Raw genomic sequence first — 23,291 nt, forward strand, 5'->3', positions numbered from 1 at the left:
TTCACTTTTCTCCAAACTCGTTTTCAATCATCTTTGAGGGTGTTCCAACATTGACCTCCTCCGACTCAGTTTTAAGTATTAAAATAACAATGGAGCTTGGAAAATAATTTGTCCACAATGAAACCTAATTGAGTTTTTTGATTTTGTACTTTTTTTTTCATTCACAATAGATTAGAAACATTTCCCTATGTAATGTGGCTCATTATAAGATCTTAATTACATCTGGGATTTCAGAGCCTTGTATGGCAACTGCCATCTCGCCACAAAAAATTATGTGTAGAAATGTCACATGATGTGGACAGTCTTAGGAGAGGCTGCACACTGGTTTCTAACATCCTTTGTCTCTTCCAACACACTGGATAGAAGTGAACATTCCTTTCCTTCTCTGTAAAAATAGTATACGTTTAATAACTTTCATGAACGTTTTCTAAGTGACTACAATAAATTAAAAAGCTTAGCCATTAAGGAAAAAATGCAGCTTTTGATTTCTGCTAAGAATAAGAATAGGCTGCTGGGGAAATAACCTAATTTAAGATTTAAAATGAAGCATCAAAAGTAATTTTGGAAAAAACGTGGAATGCTTTGTAAAATTAAATAAATATCTAGTTATTGATAAGCAATTCATTAACATCTATGTTCATAACTCATTTAAGAAAAATGAAAAATAAAAATTGTCATTAATTTTGTATTTGAATGTATGCAATTCATTAGTGAGAGCTTTTCCATAAGATTGAAAAAGCTCCATAGATATTATCTAATTCTCCTTCACTAAAGCCAGTTGAAGGCAATTAACTACAATTTATTAGGATGGGTAAGGGAGCCACAACCTAGAGACAGTAAAAGATTTTCTAGTGACCTAAGGAGCCACAGCCAGATTTTGAGCATTATATCTTCTCATTTTCAGTAAAATTTTACTGTTAGATCTTGTCATGCAATACAACATCTGCGAAGGATACTTCTCCAAATAACAGTACAGATTATTTAACAACATTCAAGGAAAGCTTTTCAAATAAAGATCGTGTCAAAAGCTATCATGTAGAGAATCCGAGAAAATTGCAAAATTAGTCTTTCTTTTAAAGTGCAATTATGGGTGAGTACAGTCTGCATTTCTGTAGGAATAATAACTTGGAATACCTACGTGTTACCACTGGGACAAACACAAGACTAAGGTCTTTACTTTTATCATCTCAACTATGTGAAGTTAAAACACTATCCCTTCTTACAGATGAGAAAACAGATTTGGAGGACATTAAATAATTTGCCCAAGATGGTAGAGTTAGTGAGGTCCAAAGTCAAGATTCAAATCCAAGCCTCCCTCGCTCACTACAAATGTGTAAAATATTTAAGAAGAAAATAATTTGAAAACATTTGCGTCTCCGTTAGCTTTTTGTCGAAACGAATTATTCTTTCACTGCAACTTGATACTGTGGGTATTAGGATTTCACTATTCTGATTTAATGGGCATAAAGGGATGAACACATCCTGATACAAACAACCCAATAAGAGTATCCCAGTCTCATCAGCACCAGGAGTTTCACTGTTTTTCATCTATCCTGGGAGAACAGGCCTTTGTGGCATCTATGCATTAAAGGTTGATAATCTTCACTAAATCATTTGCATTTATTTTCTTGTGGCAACTGGTTTCTGGGAACAAACCATCTCTGGAATCACCCAACAGAAAGTTCTGTGTTCATTCTACTCAGTAGTTTTGCTCTTGTTGAATGTTTTTATGCATGGCCTTTTCGCATCATCTATTCTATTAATGCATTATGTTTGGTATTATTTTCCATGCAAATAGCATGCAAATCAAGTCGGTCACAGTTTAGCCAAGTGAGAAACCCTAAGTTTCAAGCAATAAAAATCTTCCTTTCATTTTGGGGATGAGGTGAAGCTCTGGTATTGAGTTAGGGTCTTTTGGCCCCAATTCCTTGCTCCTTCCTTGTAATTTTGCAGGTCTTTTCATCCTCACTCTGGACTCATCCAGGGGACTTTTTTGAAAAACAGCATGTTAGCTAACGTGACACAGACAAGGGCTTAAAAAGAATGTGTGAGACTGGGTGCGGTGACTCATGCCTGTAATCCCAGCACTTTAGGGGGCCAAGGAGGGCAGATCACCTGAGATCAGGAGTTCAAGACCAATATGATGAAACCCTGTCTCTACCAAAAACACAAAAATTAGCTGGGCATGTTGGCATGTGCCTGTAATCCAAGAAACTGAAGAGGCTGAGACAGGAGAATCACCTGAACTAGGGAAGTGGAGGTTGTGGTGGGCCAAAATCACGACATTGCACTCCAGCCTTGGCAACAAGAGTGAAATTCTGTTTCAAAAAAAAATGCCTATAATTGGGCCTGACCTTACTCCTTCACCTCTGCAATCCAGACTTGAGCTGGATTGCAGGAGGATGAGAGAGAGATGTGCAGCAGTCAAGTTGCCACAGTTAAGTTGCCACAGTTACCAGCCTGTCATGTGAGGGAGCCAAGATCAGTAGGGCCTCCTAGTTGACACTCAGTTGACTCCAGATACATAAGAAATAAGTTTTAGCTAAATTTTACTTGGGCCCCGTGGTTGCTGGCTATTCAGCAAAAGCCAACTGATACAGAGCCCGTCAGTCAAGGCCAAAACTACATCTACTCTTGAAATGCCCATGACGATTTAACCTTAAAAAATTTCAGGAGAAGGCTGGGTGCAGTGGCTCACATCTGTAATCCCAGCACTTTGGGAGGCCAAGGTGGGCAGATCACTTGAGGCCAGGAGTTGAAACCAGCCTGGCCAACATGGTGAAATCCCATCTCTACTGAAAAATACAAAAATTAGCCAGGTGTGGTGGCACATGCCTGTAATCCTAGCTACTCAGGAGGCTGAGGCACAAGAATCATTTGAACCCCGGGGGTGGAGGTTGCAGTGAGCTGAGATCGTGACATTGCACTCCAGCCTGGGCAGCAGAGCAAGATTCTCTCAAATAAATAAAAAAAAAAGAAAAAAAGAAATTTCAGGAGAGACATAACCATCAGGAGGACATGCCCTAGGATGGTCCCCAGGATTACCACTCCCTAGTATTCATGACTGTTTAATATTCTCTCCTTAGTGCAGGCAGGACCTGTGACCTTCTTCTAACCAACAGAATATGGCAAAGGACAAGAGTCTATCAGTTTTATCACTCTTGTGGTTATATTACATTATACAACAAAGGTGAAGGAAAAGGGAGTTTACAGATATAATTAAGGTTCCTAATCATTTGATTTTGAGCTAATCAAATGGCAGATTATTCTGGGTGGGTCTGACCCAGTCAAGTGAGCCCTTTAAAGGCAGGTTTGGAGGTGAGAGATTTGAAGTAGCAGACTCTCTCCCTTGCTGGCCTTGATGAAGCAAGCTGCCATGAATTCCACAACCACAGTGAAACAAATTTGTCAACAAATGGAGGGAGCTAGGAAGTAGATTCTTCCTTAGTTGAGTCTCCAGATGAGAATGCAGCCCAGCCAGCACCTTGATTTTAGACTGTGACACCCTAAGAAGAGGACCCATAGCTCAACTATGCCCAGAATCCTAGCCCATGGAAACTGAAATAATAAGTGGGTATTGTTTTAAACTGCTAAGTTTTTGGAAATTTGTCTCACAGTGATAGAAAACTGTAAGCACTTTTCCCGAATCAGATGAAACTGATTTCAGAGAAATATAACATTTCTCACATGGGCCAAGAACTATTCTCTTGGTATAAAATGACTCCAAATGTTTTCTTTTTCTGGTTAGACTATTCACTCATCAACAGATGTTGGTTCTATCAGTCCTCTATGTATTTTCAGAGAACCTTCCATTGGTATTTTGGAACGAATCATCCCTCCATTTTCTACCTGCTCTTCTCAGACCTCCACGTGCTCCTTTTCTCTGATTATCTTGGAATTTCTGATCATCTTTTGAATTTCATCTTCTTCAAGTTTGATACAATCCCTGGTTCAGTTTATCCCAAATATGCTACTAATATTCATCACAAAATATTGAGAAAACAATTCCTTATGTGAAGACAAAGGGATTAATTATAATCCCTTCTTTTTGTTGTGTTTTCCCTTCCATGCTACATAGTATAGTAGCGTGTAGATCAGTGTGTTATGGTCTCAGTATTTAGCATGTAATCATGTAGATCTTATACATATATCTTGCTTTAAATTAGAGTTTCTGAATTTTGACATTACTGACATTTTGGGCCAGATAGTTCTTTGTTGTTGGGGGATTTCTTGTGCATTGTGGAAGATTTCCCATCATCCCTCGCTTCTACCCACTAGATGCCAATAGGACCCTCCTTACAGGTTTTGAGAACCAAAGGTCTCTCAAGACATTGCCAAATGTCCCTTAGGGGGCAAAACTGCCCCTGTTGAGAATCACTGCTTATATCAAGGAGTGATTATTTAGTATATTAGTGATCATTGAATAATTTGGGTTTCAGGTTTATAGTGAAGGCCAATCAAGGTTTAAAATTTTACTAGTTTTCTTTGTTAAGTTTATGGTATATGTAGCAGCCAAGATCAGTGAAATATAAGCTCATACAGCTGGAAAAATGCATTTAAAAATCATGTCATCTCTCTGAAGGGCAATTTGGCAATGTCAAGTAAAATTAAAATGCAAATAATCTTTTCCTAGCAATTGCACCTCAAGAGATTATACTACAGATATAATTCCCCATGTGTGGAAAGAGAGATATTCAAAGATATCCTGAACATCCCTGGGGCTATTGGCGCATTGTTTATAAGGAAACAAGTTAAATACACATCTATAGAAGATGGGATAAATACATTAGAGCATATCTTTACAATAGGATATGATACTGCCTCAAAAAGGAATGAGACAGTTCTTTATTTGTGCTGAAATAGAATGATCTCTCAGACATAATATTTAGTGAAAAAAACAAGGTAAAGAATTGTGTATGATACACATATATAGAAAAGTATTTTAGAGAAAGTATTTATTTATGATTTGCTGCAGGGCATATGGAGTCAGGAATGAGGAATGATACTAGAATAATTCAAAATCCTAGAAGGAGAGCAAAATGATACTAAACCATTGCTATACAATGCTTCTCTGACTTGCCCCAAACAGCACTCCAAATATCTGAGGACAGTGATGATGTTTCCCAAGGAAATGGGCCAGATTCAGAGAAGCCTTTCTGGAATCATCTTTCCTTTCCATTTCTGATGCTCGTGCTATTTGCAGGTCCTGGCTATTTCATAGTGAATTACTATGAAACTTACCAGCTGATAAGTTTCTGGTCTGCTTCTAGTCCTGCCCTGTTCCTCTCCACTCTCGACAGTGCTCCTGTGTCACCTTCTAATTATACCTCTGATCACACTACTGTCCTGCATGACTCTCAAGCCCACAGGGTGAAATTCAAACATGACATTGCCTGGGTAGCCCTTGCCTGTGAGTTAGGATTAAGTGACTGAGGATTAAGGATTAAGAACATGTGCTTTTTGGAACTAGGTCAATATGGGTTTGAGCCCTGGTTCTATTTCTCCACCGTCATTTCTCACTGTCTCCCTTTCCTCACTTATCAGTCAGGCTTAATTAGGCAAGACCTCCCAATATACCCTTCTACGCTATATATTGATAGGTTTGCTTATGATGACATAGCTGTCTGGTGTAATCTTAACTTGTTAAAATGCACCCACTTTTTTTTCAAAACTTAGTTTAGCCACAACTTCCCCCAAGATATTTTTGTCCCACTCACCATTTCTGACCTGTCTATATTCCCTACATACTCGGGCAGCTTCCCAGAGCTATTGTTGACATTTCAGACTTTCCCCACTTTCATTCAGAAATTACACATTCTTGGTAAATGGCAAGATTTTAATAAAAGCTTCCAAGGCAGGCCAATTATAGGGTAGAAGGTGAGGGAGTTGAGGAGAGGAAGTTGAAAAAGTTGGGGAAAATGGATATAAGGAAGGTCGAGGGGGCGGCATTTGTTGGTATGGGTCATTTACACTTTAGTGCCTTAGAACGTGGTGTGTTTCTGCATCACTTTTAATTAATCTTAAATCAAATTTCTATGTTAAGCATCATATGACTCAGAATTACTTGTGCTAGGAAAGAACAGTGTGTAGTTAAGAGAGAAAAGGTTTATATAATATAAGCACATTAAATTGATATAAATTTATTCAAAATATCTTTTTGTTGAAACATGATTGCTCTTCTATTCCGTTCTACTTTGACATATTGTATTTTTCTTTGTTAAAGAAGTTTCAAACTTGCTCCTGTGAAAAGCCATTTCTTCTGGTCCATTGCCATTTGTTCAGTTCAATTTAAATAACTCTGTGGGTGGGAGGACTGCTTCCTCTATTATCATCTCTGTGGCTTGCTACTACTGCTATTTGAAATCACCAAGTTATCTCTGATGCCAGATAGCAAATGGGCTTCAGTGAGAGGGGGCACCTCTAATGTGTCAGGTAGGGTTGGAAATTCTTCCCAGGGGGGCCAGTTATTAGCATTTTAAGTGATGGCCCCAGCTCTTCTCAGAATGGGATCAAGTATTTAACATTCTTTGGCTATTTATTTTATTAAACCCTTTCTATTAAAAAATGTGAAATAACATTCAGGAAAGTACATAAAACCAAATGTATGATATAATGACTAAAGTGCGTAACTCTCACCTAGAAATTGCCATTAACCCCAAGAACTCCCATATATTTCTTTCCAATGGTGCAATTTTCCTTCCAATCCTGGAGGTAACCAACATCCTGACTTTTTATTTATTTTTTTAGACAGCGTCTCACTCTGTTGCCCTGGCTGGAGTGCAGTGGTGTGATCTCTGCTCACTGCAACCTCTGCTTTTTGGGCTCAAGCCATCCTCCTACCTCAGCCTCTTGAGTAGTTGGGACTATAGGTGTGTGTCATCACAACCAGATGATTTTTTTAATTTTTGTAGAGATGGAGTTTCACCATGTTGCCCAGGCTTTATAGTTTTAACACCTATGAATGTTTCTTTAAACAAAATAGATTATTTTGACCTTTAAGTTAGGAACCTATACATGGTTTAATACTGCATATATATATATATATATATATATATATATCCACACATACAAACACACATACATATTTGTTTCTGGCTTCTTTCCCTTAACAATATATTGGTGAGATTCATCCATGTGGTTTGCTAGAGGTCATTAATTTTCATCAATATTTAGCTAGCTATTTTTACTAGTGTAGTACAAGTAAGTGCTATCACTTTCTTGGTCAGGAAAGACAAGTCAATAAATATTGTGTGTTCTTTCCTTCCTTGTCTTCCTTTGATGATTAAATTTAGAAATGCAGTCAATCTGAAGAAAGTCACTAAAGAGAGAAATAAATAGGCCATGAGATACTCACTAACGACGTTGGCTTGTCCGGTGAATATGGTGTACTGGAGCTCATAGGAGACCACACTGAATTCGTCATCAGAGGTCCAATGCACAGTGATGGTGTCATATGAAGCTGTGCAGAGCTCTTCTCTAATTGTGGGAGGGTTGGGAGCTGTGGAAAAGCACACACCACTGGGATACCATTTCAGAGGAGATGTCTGATGATTAAGCAGGTCTTTCTCAATAGGTTAATCAGGACTACTATCCTAGAGATGGTGACCCCAATCTAAATAATATTTGATTGGCTGGTTATTGCTTTTGCTTTTAATAAGGAGTGTGACTAGAGTCAGCCAGTATGGACTTATCTGTAATTATCATGAAATCATGAGAATATGTTTGAGAGGTTAAACAAACAATACTTTCTTGTGCATGAAGGAAAACATGTCAGATAAAAAGTAAACAAGATGAAGTTTCATAGTTGCATTCACTTTGGGAAGTTGGCTAACTTTTTCAGTAAAGGTCTTCGTGGTAAATTTTCAGGCTTTGTGGGCCATACAGTCTCTGTCTCAACTAGTCAACTCTGCCATTATAGCATGAAAACAGCCACAACTTATACATTTGGGCACGGCCAGGTTCCAATAAAACTTTATTTACAACAATAGGTGGAGGGCCAGATTTGGCCTGCAACCCAAAGTTCACCAACCCCTGATCTATTAATACATGGTGCCAGATACTTGTATATTTAGGCACCCAATTGAAAAAATACTGTTATTTGTTATCCTACAGCAAATCAGCCACATAATTGTTTGAATTTTTCTTTCACTAGATGTTTTGATGACTTAAAAAAACCTTATTAGTCCAGCCCCATTTTCTTCTCATTTCTCAACTCGTGATATTTCAAATTAAGAAGACCATGATTAATTATCAATCGTATCTAAGAGGTACATTTTCCTTCCCCAAGGAAAACACATTTTTTTTGGCATTTAGTTCATTTATCATTGTAGAAGGCTGCTGTTTTATTTCTTTAACACAGTCTGGAGCAGAGAAGTCTAAATCCTGCCAAAATAATGAGTTTAAAATGACTTCTACTGAATTGATTTCAGCAACTGGTTTTATGAGAAGAGTATGTGGGCAAGGAAAAGATGAGAAAATGAGTGCTTTGCATTGTAAATAATATTTTAGAGGAGGGGTTGGCAAACTGTGACTGTGGGCCAAGTTTGGCCCACTGCCTGTTTTTGTAAATAAAGTTTTATTGGAACACAGCCAGATTCATTCGTTTATGTATTGTCTATGCCTGCTTTGTCACAACAGCAAAGTTGAGTAGTTGTGGCCATATGGCCTACAAAGCCTAGAATGTCTACCATCTGGTGCTTCGCAGTCAGTTTGCTGACCCCTGGTTTCGAGAATTGATCCAGGGCCTTTACTTCCACTCTTCTATACACTAGACTCTATCCTCAAAAGGAGGACTATACCTGCATTCTACAGATTAGGAGCAACCTTTGCTTATGCTATTGTAGAGTTCTTTCCTGTTCTAAATTATGATTCGATCTGATGAGTCCTCAGCAAACCCAAAGAGGAAGAAAAGTATAAAAACTAAATTTAAACTCTGCTTTAGTAGTCTTCACTTTGCTCTTTGAATATACCTCTAGGACAAGTATCATAGAAGCAAGTCTGTGGTATTAAGTCAATTAGCTTAGCTTTATCTGTTGGTTCCGAATTCCATAAACATTTTTGAACCCCTCCAAAGTGACAGGCATGGCATTAAACTGTGCATTAAGATAGAAGCATTCTATATAACCTTTAAAGCATTCTTCCTTGAATATGTATTTGTACATCTGTCTCCTGAAGTATTCACATGTGAAATTTAGTGTCATGTGGTATGACTTGGATGTGCATGAATGAGTGACATCAATCAGGATATGCATTCCACAGAGGAAGCCCAGCTGCATCACAAAATGTGCTTATTATTGTCTGTGTGGTCCCTGTTGGTGTGGGATCACTCCTGCATGGATCAGTGAAGAAATACTTACTCTCTCATAATTTAAACGGTTTGCTGAATTATTTCTCCATCAACCATTGTAGAAAAATTTTATTCTTTCTGTACTCCAATATATGATTAAACAGAAAGAAAACATATGTTCAAAATAGGCAAGTAACTGTGAGACACATGATAGTAGCCATAATCAGGAAGGAAATGTCGCCTCTATGGGTTATTAACTTGACATACCACTTAGAGGCATGTCATAGGGAAAAAAATCTTGTTTTTACAATAAGACAGGCTAACCTTATTTTGACTATAAACTCAATGAGTTTGCCCTGAGAAGTCAATACCCAATTTAGTGTAAATGAGAACAGCAGCATGCTGCCAATTTCAATACTCATGGAATTGGTACCAGAAATGTTATTTTCTTGTCTCTGTTACAAACACCACCCAAGGAATGGTGGGCTAATACTCCACAAACACTTCATTTCCTGCTTACAAATGTCTGATAAACTATTTGGACTTGGCGGTATCAGCCAAGCATCGTATGTTATGGTCAGGATCGATGTTATGTCTAGAAATGGACTGAATTTGTATTTGGGGTTGACAGCTCAGAAGACAGAATAGCAGGTACCCCATATGGCCTTTAGTTTGACATAAACAGCCAGCTGGATGAAATATGGTGTACGTTACAATTCAGTGCAAACTACTTTCACAATTTCCCTTTTAATCAATACTTTTGCATTCCTATAGAAATTAAAATGGGCATAAGTTGCTGAAATACTATGAAATAATTATTGGGAAATGGCAAGGACACATTCTTGTCAGTAAGACTGATTCTGGGCAGAATGGCCATGTGCCTAGGCAAATATTTAACTTTCCAGTCTTTTCTGCCTTTGACATGACTTTATAACACAGATATGGCCCACCAGCAGAAGTAGAAGTTTGCTAGGTGGGTCTTCTGATAAAGCTTTTTGTTTTTCTGATAAACAAAGACAAACCCCTCTGGCAGTACATTTTGTCCATCATTTCTCCTCTACTTCTGTCATCTTGCCTAGAGCTTGAGCACAACGTTTGGAGGTAGAGTAGTCATATTATGATCATGTGGCAAAAGGGCAACACAATGAAGGTGGCAGAGAAGGAAAAAAGAAAGAGCCTGGGGTCTGAGGTCATCACTGAACCACTGCCCAGTCCTAGAACACAGGCTTCTCTTCTATGTCTGTAATACTAACACTCCTTGGTGGCTTTATGCACTGCTAGGTGGTTTTTTGTTGCTTGTAACTAAACTAATTCCCAAATGACGTAAGAAAAATAAGATTTTTTAACAGGATGCAATTGCAAAACCAGCTTAGCTGGAGAAGCTCTAGACCTGCACTGTCCAATGCACAAGAACCATGAGCTACATGCGGTGGTTTCCATTTCAATTACATTTAGTTAAAGTTAAATCAAAGGAAAAATTCACTAGCCACACTTCAAGTTTTTAATAGCCCCGTGTGGCTAGCAACTAACACTGGACAGATATAGATTTCTATCATCATAGAAAATTTTATTCGATAGTGTCAGTTTAAATAAATCTCAGAGTTAAAAGCCTAAATAGGAGGGCATTGTGTTCAGAAGTATTTGAAACCAAGTTTAGTTCCTTACGGTCAATGCTTTTTTAGTCAATTTCTTTTTTCCGTAATAGGAACGGTATGTTTGAAAGAGAGAGTTTCATAAGGTAAGAAGTTTGTGGAATGTCTGCCTTCCTTGACAATGCAGAAAGGCTAAAAACAGCACATTGGATCCTTGCAAAGAAAAAAATGTTCATCTTCTGGGTACAATGTTCCCTGAATATAGAACTCCTTGCCTTCTATCCACAGACTGTAAAAACAAACATCACACAATGTCCCCTCTCTCCTGCTCCACCTTGTTCAATCGCTTTCCCACAAACATGTACACACAGAATTGGAAATGAGAAGCTCATGTCATGCTAAGTTAGGGATGTGGTCTCTTAAAGGCTGTATGTCTTAAGTGCAGTGCACATCTGGCTTCACTATGTACACTGTGCTTTCCTGAAGTCACAGGCACTGGTAGGTTTGGCTAACACAAATAAGGTTGTCTGTCTAAACAGTCCAAGTTCTACCAGTGAAGGTTCTCAGTTCCTGCTTTTAGAGGTTGACAGCAAATAAAGTTTAGAAGCATGGTTAGGAATAGGAGTGGCCTGAGATTTTTGTTGTTTTATTGTTGTGCTTGTTTTTTTAAGCTCAACCAAAGGAAGAACAAAACAAAACAAAACACCAACCAGTCAGCACACTGAAACACAGGACCAGGAATTCCAATGTGAATTTGTGACCTTTGCCATGGTAATGTTTGCCAAGATGAAATTCAGTCTTTTACTAGAAAGAGCAGAAGTTTTTGGAGTTTTTACAGATCCCAGCCAAATTCTAATTCAGCCATTCCCTAGTTATCTGATTTCCAGCAAGACACCTGATCTGTGTCATTTGCAAAATGAGGATTATAATGCTTTACCTCAAGTCAACGTTGTGCAAATTAAAACAAAATCACAAACACAAGGAGCTGAAGCAGTGCAGACAACCAATCAGTTAGCTGCCAATTTTTTCTCTGCTAATGTATTGTGAGTTACCTTACTAAGATGATATGAAAAATACCCAACAGAGATCTTATTTTTAGCACCCACACCTTGAGAGTGAGGGAAACAGTGGTAAGTATGCTTTTTAATGATTGAGATCCTCCTTTTTCTCCCCCACTTTAGTCATGGGCTCTGTTGTTTCTGTTAAAAACAAAGGCTAGTGCACAGAAACTGTTTATGGAAACATCAGTGTCATTCCTAGGTCAAAAGCCCATTCCTCTGGTTTTTAGGGAATAACTGATCTGGTGGCAAAGTATTTTTATCACTGAATGTGCACAATATTAAAGAGACCATAAAAGACAATACCTGTAAGATAATCCAGACATTCTAGCAATTTCTTCTCTCGGGAAAAGTCTAAGGCAAACGTGTCAAATGTGTCATTGAGGTTGATTTCAGGAATTAGAACCTGGGAGGATGCAGTTGCCATGGAGACTCTGTAATGTAAACAAAACAATGTTTTAGAAATGTCAAGATGATTTTCAATATCGCTGCATAATAATGAAAAAAGAGAAAAATATCATCTTTTAAAAACTGCCTTTTTACACATGAGTTTTAAGAGACATCTCAAAGTGTCACAACACAGTAACAAAACGAATGCAAGCTTCAAAAAGAAGTGAAAGAATTGAAGAAAACAACACAATGGCTTACCCTCTTCCTTTTTACTATCAGAAAAAAAAAACCCCTGTGAAAGCAAAAGAATATTCATATTTCATGTTGCTGTGCATTTAACAGCCTGGCCTGGTCACATCTAACCCCAGCAAGAAGCACATAGCTCCAGGCATTTCTTCACACATCTGTCTGGGAAACTGTTTGTTCCTTTCAGACTCAACCCTGCTCCACTTCAAAGGGGTGTCTCCAAAATTTCAAACTGCATAAAAGGCAAAGTGAATATTAAAAAAGAATGTTTCCAGATATTGGATTAGTTTAATCAATTACTAGCCTTTCTTTAAAATAAACATTAAAAAGGGAGTTTTTTGTCTGGCTCATTTTTATTCTCCTTGTATTCATTTTCTTGCACCATATTCCCAGCAGATGCTGTGGAAAATATTCATGAGCTTTCTCACCAAGTCCCCCAGTGGATGCACTATTTCTCTTCTTCATTTAGGTTTTCTGGCTAGAGTTCTCATGCAAAAGCAAGGCGCTGGTGTGTCTCAATCACACCAGATTTGGAAGGATCAGTTATTAATAACAAACACTTTGATTCAAAAATGCAAGTGATTCTCTTAAAAACAAGAGAATTATGGCATGAAGCATATCACTTCTGAGCATATCAAATGATGCTGGACTAGTAATCTTGCTGAGTTTGGTATTTCGTTAAGTTCCATAAACAACACTCCTAAGAGTTATTATATGCAGAGTATTGTGTAGGAGGATGCTGGGAATTTTTGAGCAAAGAAACAACCTTGAAACAATTTAGTACTAAATCTAGCTACTTATTTTCTAATTAAGAAAACTGATGCTCATTTACACAAGGCCACAAAGCTAGCTGGCAGCAGCCAGGAGGACAATTTCAGATCTGTACTCTTCTATTTCATCTAGAAACACTTCAGGCCAGTTACTTCAAGGGTTATACGTCCTTTTGAGTCTCTTAGTGGCTCTTAAAGCTTTGGATTTACAAATATAATATATCTTGGGTCTAAAAATTACACCTGTAGGTACATCTATACAATGGAATATTATTCAGCCATAAAAAGGAATGAAACACTGACACATGTGACAATGTGGATGATGCCTGAAAACATTATGCTCTGTGAAAGAAGCTATCCAAAAGGGCCACATATTGTGTGACCCATTTGTATGAAATGCCCAAAAAAGGCAAAAATTTATAAAGACAGGGAGTAGACTGATGGTTGCTAGGGGCTGAGGAAAGAGGAGATGGGGAGTAACTGTTTAATGAGTATAAGGCTTACTTTTGGTATGATGGAAGTGTTTGGAACTTGATAGAGGGGGTGGCTACACAACAATGTGAATGTTCTAAATGCCACTGAATCGTGCACTTTAAAACAGTTAATCGTTTTTTTAGAAGTGGAGTCTCACTATGTTGCCCAGATTGGTCTTGAACTCCTGGGCTCAGGCAATCCACCCACCTTGGCCTCCAAAAGTGCTGGGATTACAGGTGTGAGCCACTGCACCTGGTCTTAAAATGGTTAATTTTCTGTTGTGTAAATTTCGCCCATATAAAAAAGAGTATACCTGTAAAATGCTCAAAATTCATAGAAATAGTTTGTAGAGTTGTATTTTTGGCAGATTTTCAGTGTTGTATAGGAAGAAAGGAGAGAGGCTAATCAACAATATCATAATTGTAATGATACTGGGGTTGAAAGGTGAAAGTGAAGAGGCATAAGCTCTGGAAACAAGAGTTTCAAGTGTTTGAATGAGGGTAGAGAATCTGACTTCATCTCCTGACCCTTTCCTCAAGAAGTAACCAATAGCAGAGTTGTGTGCTTTTTGTTGACTAAATATTGCACCCAGGGGAATTGGGCTAATTATTGTTACAAACAGCTGCTAATTTAGACTGATGGATACAGGGATGGTTGCTAGGCATTTTTGATTGATGGCCAAGTTATACTTTAAAAATGCCTTCCTTATGACCCATGAACACAAATTGTTCTTAAATCCCATAGAGGTCCTAGGCTTATTCTCAACAAGTATTTATGAAGTCCTTAAACTATGCTACCTACCAAAGAGCCCAGAATATATGCATCAGTGCAGAAAAGTTAAAAGAAATGCTATGGTGCCATCTGAAATCTTAAAAGATACTGCAAAGTGAAATGCCAATTAATTCTCTGTTATTATGTCCAGCAGGGAGAACTACAATGAGCTACTGGGAAACAAGCACCAAACCTACAATTGCATTTCCCTAGCTTTAGCAGTTCCCCTGCCCGTTGGCAGAAGCCTCTTTGTTCAGGCTCATCCAAAATAGATTTTGTTCCCAAGTTTCTCCTGGTTCCATGGTCTGCAAACAATTAAATAAAACATGCTTAAGTCGAGTGACACTGTTAATAATGTCTGCCATCTTGATGGTAGGAACTTTGTGGCGTGGGAACCAAAAGGATCAAAGTTCCTAGCCTGGGAGACAAAGGCTGACAGCAAGAATCGGTGGAGATTACTGCAGCTTTTAACACCTACACATTTGTTTTTTGATAGAAGGAAAGATACTTATCTTTGGCTACAACTTCAAATTCCTAATTGGAATGACAGGCAAGGGGAAATCTGCCAAATTCAACATTTTAGGTCATGTTTTTATTTCCCAAATCCTTATTGCTCATCTTCTGGCCTTTTGGATAAGTTGCCAAAATCTACTAGGGCTGTTAGTGCTGCCACTTTCTCAACTTCTTGCTTTACGGCCATATCTGGGACACATGGGGCCAGTTTTTCAGAGGGTAGACATGTCTAGGGCTATGCTGCTTGCAAGGCTTCTGCCAAACAATGTGCATCACCATAGTAAAACCCAGTGAGGACTCACAGTAACAAGATAGGTTTACTTTGGTCAACCCAGGAATTCCCAAATACATTTGGCCCTGAAAATCTTCTCTTATTTTAATGCCTATGATAATGTCTTAATGGCAGACACCAAAGCCACTTAACAGATTTGCTCTAATTCTTAGAACTAAGCAACATCAGCCCTGAGCAGTGACTCACTTCTATAATCCCAGCACCTTGGGAGGCCAAGGCCTGCAGATCACGAGGTTAGGAGATCACAAGGTCAGGAGATTGCGACCATCCTGGCTAACACAGTGAAACCCCATCTCTACTAAAAATACAAAAAATTATCCAGGTGTGGTGGTGCACACCTATAATCCCAGCTACTCAGGAGGCTGAGGCAGGAGAATCACTGGAATCCGTGAGGTGGAGGTTGCAGTGAGCCGAGATTGTGCCACTGTACTCCATCCTGGGTGACAATGCAAGATTCCATCTCAAAAAAAAAGAACTAAGCAATATCTTTTCAGAATTGATAACTGGAGTTCTTGGCTTTGTATTCTGGAAAAGATCCTTCAACTGCCTATGGCAGTGAGGAACAAAAGGAACACCTTGAGGAGTCTGAGAACCTCCTAGGTGCTCTGAACAATAGGTACGATTCAGAGGGAATTTTCTTTTTATCAGCTTCTTGATACAGATAAGTTACTGCTAAAAGTGATTTTAATTCTAGATTCTTCATAAGCAGTAGACCAACTTTCTTATGCCTGGACTTAGTGAATAGTTTTGCTTATTTAACATAATGCTACAAAGGTGCATATACAATCACACCAAAGACTTATCTACTAGTGTAGCTTAAGAATATAGTACACTATATAATTAATTATATTTGCATTCATCTAGTGAGTGGGAAGGAGGAGAACTAGTATTCGTTGCATGTTGTGACAGAAAGTGGCGAATGTTTTTACTACATTATTTCATTTTATCCCCACAATAGCCATCTTAGGTAGGAACAATTGGTCCTGTTTTACAGATTTATGGATCCATGCATTGATTCACTCATTCATTCATGTTAGGCAGCTTGCAATGTGCTGGGGCTATAATGGTAAAAATAAGGTGGCTAGGGTCCCTGCCTACTTGGGGTATATGAGCAAAACTAGCATCAGTAATGTTAACAAGCAGCCTCAATGATATCTATAATCGCTAAGCGATTAGCACAGAGCCAAACAATTGGTTCCAAAGCAAATGCATCTCCTACAATGTAAAGTTTGAGGTTCTCTCTCCTTTTGGAGTTGTTTGATGTTTCTGAAATAAAAAGTTTTACAGTTTTGATTCAGCTTGTGGGAGGACATATCCACTTTAAGTAACTTAACGATGCAGAAAATCTCCTCTAAGTCTCACTTCAAGAATGCCTGCAGGATTATAAGTTTATTCTGGGCTCCACACCTGAACCGAAGAATAAAGACTGTTTGGAAGTATACAGGAGCCAAAGCCCAAGGCAGGCACAATAGGAGACAGAAAAAAGAAGTCATGTCCTAGAGAAGAATGCTAAGTGACAGGTTGACAAATAGGGGCGGGCAGACAGAGAGTGGTACTGGAAAAAAGACACACAAGGTGGGCTAGACTGACATGTTGAAATGTGAAAAAATACAACCAACTAACCCTCATGGAGTAGCTATAATGCTAATGACCTGTTCTTAGGAATGTAAAGCAATGTTATCACAACAGTGACAGCTATTCTGAAACCAATTTTCTTTTTTTTAAATAAATTTTTATTAGTAGTAAAAAAAAAGTTTTTTTTGTGGGCACATAGTAGGTGTATATATTTATGGAGTACATGAGATATTTTGATACAGGCATGCAATGTGAAACAAGCATATCTGGGGAGGGCCAGTGGGAGGGGGAGGTGGGGAGGGCTAGCCTGGGGAGAAATGCCAAATGTGGGTGAAGGGGAGAAAGAAAGCAAAACACACTGCCATGTGTGTACCTATGCAACTGTCTTGCATATTCTGCACATGTACCCCCAAACCTAAAATGCAATAAAAAAAATAAAATTAAATTAAAAAAAAAAAGAAAAAAAAAGAAACAAGCATATCAAAGAGAATAAGGTATCCACCCCCTTAAGCATTTATCCTTTGGGTTACAAATGGTCCAATTACATTTTTAAGTTTTTAAAAAAATATATATGACTAAGTTATTATTGACTATAGTCACCCTATTGTGCTATCCAATAGTAGGTCTCAACCATTCTTTCTTTTTTTCCCATTAACCATCCCCACCCCACCCCCACCCCTAACCCCCTGCTACGCTTCCCAGCCTCTGGTAACTGTCCTTCTACTCTCTATGTCCACGAGTTCAATTGTTTTGGTTTTTAGATTCCACAAATAAGTGAGAGCATGCGACGTTTCTCTTTCTGTGCCTGGCTTATTTGACTTAATGATTTGCAGATCCATCCATGTTGTTGCAAATAACTAGAGCTCATCCTTTTTATGGCTGAATAGTACTCCATTGTGTATACGCACCACATTTTCTTTATTCATTCATCTGTTGATGGACACTTAGGTTGCTTCCAAATCTTAGCTACTGTAAAAATGTTGCAACAAAAACAGAAGTGCAGAGATCTCTTCTATACACCAATTTCGTTTCTTTTGGGTATGCACCCAGAAGCAGAATTAATGGATTATATGGTAGCTTAATTTTTGTTTTTTTGAGGACTCTCCAAACTGTTCCTGAATCTAATTTTCCAAGTAGAAAATAGCTCAAAGAACCGTAGTTAAAAACTGGCAGTGCTAGGATTGGAACCCAGGTCTGCCAACTTCTAGTCTAAGCCCAGTGTCCTTTTCCTACATCCTAGCTGCTAGAAGGATAGAAAGGCTCTGGAATTAACCAAGAGGATTGACAAATAGCGATGGGAGAAGAGGGAATTGCGGAAACAGAGACAAGGCTCTAGACAAGGCTCTTGGCAATTTTTTACAGGCTCTGTGAATTCAAACTGGACAGAAGCACATTCTTTGTAGAAAGATAAATCAAAGTCATGTTCCTGTTCTTAATGAGTTGGGCTTGTTACAGAGAGAGCTGAATAGGAACAGATAGGTGCCACTGGATCGGAGGGGGATCGTACGTGGGCATTCCTGCACCTGTGCTATACTTCACATGCATATCTTCTTTCAACAATAACTGTTATGGGGTCACATTGTCTCTGATCACTAGGTAAGAATTTATTCATGTGACACTTGGTTGAATCTTCAGGGATTGATGAGGAATGCAGCTCACAGTAGCCACTTCATCTGGACATCTCAAAGTTCATAGGTGGAGAAAAGTACTCTTGGATTCGGTTGGAAACCATGACCTAAGTATAAATGCTATCTATTAGTGTCCTGGGTTCACTGGAGTATTAGTGCTATTTGCAGTTTTTAACATTAGGGTGAATACCGAGCAACTGGATATGGCCCAGGGAAAATAAACACTTGGAACCTAGGAGTCAGGAGGAAAGTAACGGGCCTCTCAGAGTAGAAAGGAGAGCATTTTAAGGATGTAACAGGGATGATAGCCAGCTGTTATCCATGTCTTCTAGAAGAGATAAGCATCTAATCAGCTGCAAAAGGAATTTTCCTCAAATATAAGAAATAATACAGTCAAGTTGGTTGGACAGTAGACCAGAGTTGTAAAAACACTACATTATTCCTTAAGAAGAGTGAAAATGGAGATGCCAATGACTAACTCCTCTATGCAATATTTTCAGAATTAGCATAAGTTTCCAAAACAAGCACTCAATAAATGTTAGTTTCCTTGCTTTTTCTCTGAATAAATTTGAGTCATAAGATGGTGAGTATTTTTTTTTCCCTAGGCCAGGGGTTGGCAAACTGCAGCCTACCGCCTGTTTTGTAATGGTTTTATTGGCACACAGCCACACCCATTTGTTCCTATATTATCTATGGCTGCTTTAGAGCTAGCTACAATGGCAGAGTTGAGTAGCTGTGACCAAGACCTTACCACATGCGAAGTGGAAAACATTTACTCGATGATCCTTTATAGAAAAAGTCTGCTGATTTCTGTTCTAGGGTGAAGATCAGGATGAATGAGCTCTCTGGGGTCTTCTAGAGAGAGGATTGTATTATGGCTTTGGATAAAGGGCAGTTGATTCTGAAAATTAGAATGAATGAAGTCAAGGCCATTAGCATCAGTTAGAGATGTTATTTATTTGGCATTGGCTGTACCTGGCGCAGCCTAGTGCTTCTCTTTCGATCCACTAGAATTGCTATAGGTGTTTGTGTCAGTGAAGATAAGCAATTTTTATGCCAATCAAGTACGTGTGCTAAAGAAATACTTATCCTTGACAGTTTTACTGCTGAGCCAACCATTCAGACAACATCATGTTAAAGCTCCCTACCTGAGAAGAAAGGGTATTTTAAAAGAAGGCCGTATGAGGTTGACAGTTCGGTCCTTTCTCTCCTGCATGAGTCGGCCTTGACCTTTTCAGGTGAGGCCAAGCTCCTCGACCAAATGAAAACGGGCCTAACAGAGAACAACACTTGTCTGATTTTTTAAAAAAATAGATGAGCTCCGTGATGAAAGAAAAGATTCCCTTTTATGTTTTTGCCTTTATTTTGACTCTTTGTTATCAAGTGTACGATAACATCACATCTGAGAGTCACAATAAATGCTGTTTTTGTGCCATCACAAGCTCCCCCTCATCCAAAAGCAGGTTGATTTTATTCTTCTAACTGGTGGACTCTTGTTTCAAAGGCCTTGAACTCCAGACTCCAGGCTGTTACTGAAAGGGCTTTCACATGTCAAAGGGAAGCATCTTTAGCTGGAACAAAACAGCTCAAAGCCTCTATTCTCTCTGGTACTGAGCCTTGAAAATGAAAATAAAAGCAAGGCAAGGGCAAGACCAACCAATGACACCCCAGATACAAGAGCCCCAGCAGCTGTGAAGTTCCTGGGGGCCCCTGCACTCACCTCTCGGTGATATTCTTAGCAGTCTGTAGGAAACGGGCATGATCATTCTCCTTCAGAGAGTGTTCTGCTTGGGAGATGAGTGATGCCGACCGCTCAATGCACTGTTTGCAGTTTGCAATCTGCTGAGCCAGTTTGCGAAGCCTCATCACCTTGAACAAAAGGGGCATGGAGAGATGGTTACATGGGTAGGTTTGCTTAGTGAAAAGGCATCAGGCTGGATCCTTCATTTTGTTGTGTTATACTTCCATAAAAGTTCAAAAAGTAGGCACAGAGATATACCAAAATATGGAAAGCTTTGTTATGGGACTCTGGTTTAGAAATATTTTATCTCCTTGGAGAAGTGTTGCTAATTCATTTTATGAGGAAATACTGAATTGTGAATTGCTTCCCTGTTGATTGGAAAAGAAGGCGTTGCCCTGTGGCAACTTACAAAGGGTCACCAGACCTCTTCCCTGGACTATTCCATACAATGACTGCAAGACTGTCGGGAACCCTGGAACTTTCTCTATCTCAAGTTTTCAGCTGTGCCATTAAGAAGATAAAACATCTTTATAGGTGGTGTATCTACGGTTTAAGTAAAAACCATTTTCTAAAAAGATTTTTGCAATTCATGTAATAAATTCGAGAATGAAAAGCATTAGGTGTTACTATTTCCCACACTACCTAAAACTCATGTGTTAACAGAAAGGGAGCATTTTTCCCATTGATTAATATTTTTCCTGTTGAACAGATGAGAGAAAGCCAAAAAAAGCACAGCTGGGCCATTTCCCCTCACTGGGAACGTCATTTCCAGGCACTTTGTGCTTACTTGATAACTAGGAACTATTTTGATAAGCATTTCCCAGTTGGGATAAAAACACATGATTGCTTCACAGTCTCCATTCCAATTTCTGATTCTGTGTTGCTTGAAAATGTCCCTCAAACGTAATTGACCATAACCTCCGGGGCAGGCCAAGATAAGTCCAAGGTAACCCACTTGACCGTTTGCTCTGGTGTTTGAAATGTGCTGTGAGATGAAGTCCTCTGGCCAGAAGCCAAGTTAAAATTAGACAGCTAATTGGAACTGCCGTGTGCCTAGTGCCCCCAACCACACACCCAGGGAGAGGTTTCGGCTGGCTTTATGATAATTCTGGAATGGAAAATAGCCCTGGGTGAAAGGGTATGGAGGAGACCAGTTAATCTGTCTTACAGACAAGGCTGGCTCAAGACTCCCTCCAGAATTCCTGCTAACTCCAAGAAATTCCTTCTTTCTCCAAGTCATCATTACCATTCCTTTATAACTCTAATCTAAGAAAAGGAAGGAAGGAGATGTCAGAACTTGAGGCCTCTAAGGAACATCCAATTCCAAATATGTACTATAGCAAACAAAGGAAATTCATACTGAATTAGAGGCAGCAGGAACAAGGTTTCTGGCAAGGGAGAGAAAAATACCTGAAAGAGTCAGAGAATTAAGTGTCAAAACTTTGGGGCAAATAATATATGATCATGAGCCTGGTAAAAGACTTAATGCATTGTAATTATAGTTAACGTCCCCAGTGGATTAATTGTATTCATTAGTGGAATAAAATAACACTTATTTTACACCAAATAGAATTTAGCCTCTGGCATCATTCTATCTGGAGGCAAGGCTAAGGAAGGCATCCAGTGCAGTGCAGGATAATAGAACATGTCCATAAGCAACTATCAGAGAAAGGAAATTTCCAGAAGGAAAACTAATTTACAGTCCAGAGAACAAACCAAATGAGTGGAATATTTAATCACACAGCATAAAGAATAATTTAAATTACATAGCATAATTGAAGATGTTTAACCCAATTCTAACAAAAGAAAGTAAGGTCAAAATATTCCTTTAGAATAATTTCATGACAACCACTTATGCTTTAGCTATGCCTATTAAAGACCACACACATTTCAAATGCTATGATGCTTGAACTCCAGTTTCTTCTGTTATTTTTCTATCATGATATTGAATATTCAAAGTGACACAATAGGAAAAAGAATAAAAGAGCCCTAAATCATGCAAAAATTAAAGCAAGACAAAATGAGAGCCTCCTGTGAAAATACTGGAATGTTCTACAGAGAACAATTTTGGGCATAATTTTAGTTATAGGTTAGTGTACAATTTCATCTGATATGCCTGATATGAGCTTTGCAAACCTAGTGCATAAAAGAATCAGCTGGGGATCATTTTGAAAGAAAAACAGTAGATGTTTCTGTCTACTCTCCAATATTTGAGTTAAGGAGTCGCAATTCGTGGAACAGGAGGAATTTGCATTTTAACAAGCAACAATTGTTTTTAAGCCTGCAGGTGATAAATCATTAGGATGGTCAGGACTAACATTTAAAAAACCAAATAGAAGAGAAGAGGAGAAAAACAAATAGCAGAGTGCATTCCTGGTGGAAAGGGCAAGTTGGGTTTTGTAAAACCTTTTGTGTGTGTGCATGCATAAACTGTATTGTGATGTCCTATGCATTTCTTACTGTGGGTTACAGTAAAAAAAAAAGAAAAAAGAGAAACACTGCTGTAAGTTAGATGTTCACAGGCTGTGATCTGTGGGCCAAATCCAGCATACAACCTGTTTGTATAAATAAAGCTTTATTGGCACACTACCACATTCATTGGTTACACATCATCTATGGCTGCTTTCTTGCTACAACATTGTGCAGACAGAGACCGAATGGCAAAGCCTAAAATATTTGTTATCTGGTCCTTGACAGAAAAGTTTGCTGACCCCTGGCTTAAATGATTATAGTCAGATGGCCCTGATTTGCAGCATGCTCTGAAACACTGTCCTACTTGCCATAGCACTTCGAACTCAGACACCAGGCATGAAGCAAAATACTTAGTTTTCCATTAGACAACACTTTTTAGTGTATTATTTTTAAAAGCTGACAAGGTGAATAAAATTTGATGTTTTAAAAAATTAGATACTGACACATAAAAATATTCTGTATATGTCTGTCTTAATGCTGCAG

The 23,291-nt window shown here is 38.6% G+C and overlaps 1 protein-coding gene across 10 annotated transcripts in view; it reads right to left on the reverse strand.

The window, feature by feature from the left end:
• The window catches only part of MID1 (midline 1), a 633,800-nt gene that overhangs the window by 19,212 nt on the left and 591,297 nt on the right, over positions 1–23,291 (reverse strand). For all 10 annotated transcript variants that reach the window (XM_054251252.2, XM_035289356.3, XM_078363505.1 and 7 more), the window contains 3 exons: positions 20,316–20,464; positions 12,243–12,370; positions 7,355–7,498 (listed from right to left, as the gene is read on the reverse strand). In XM_054251252.2, coding sequence (XP_054107227.1) covers positions 7,355–7,498; positions 12,243–12,370; positions 20,316–20,464 — 421 coding nt within the window. The remainder of the gene's footprint in view (positions 1–7,354; positions 7,499–12,242; positions 12,371–20,315; positions 20,465–23,291) is intronic.

The sequence above is a fragment of the Callithrix jacchus genome, chromosome X, assembly GCF_049354715.1.
Source record: "Callithrix jacchus isolate 240 chromosome X, calJac240_pri, whole genome shotgun sequence".
NCBI lineage: Eukaryota > Metazoa > Chordata > Mammalia > Primates > Cebidae > Callithrix > Callithrix jacchus.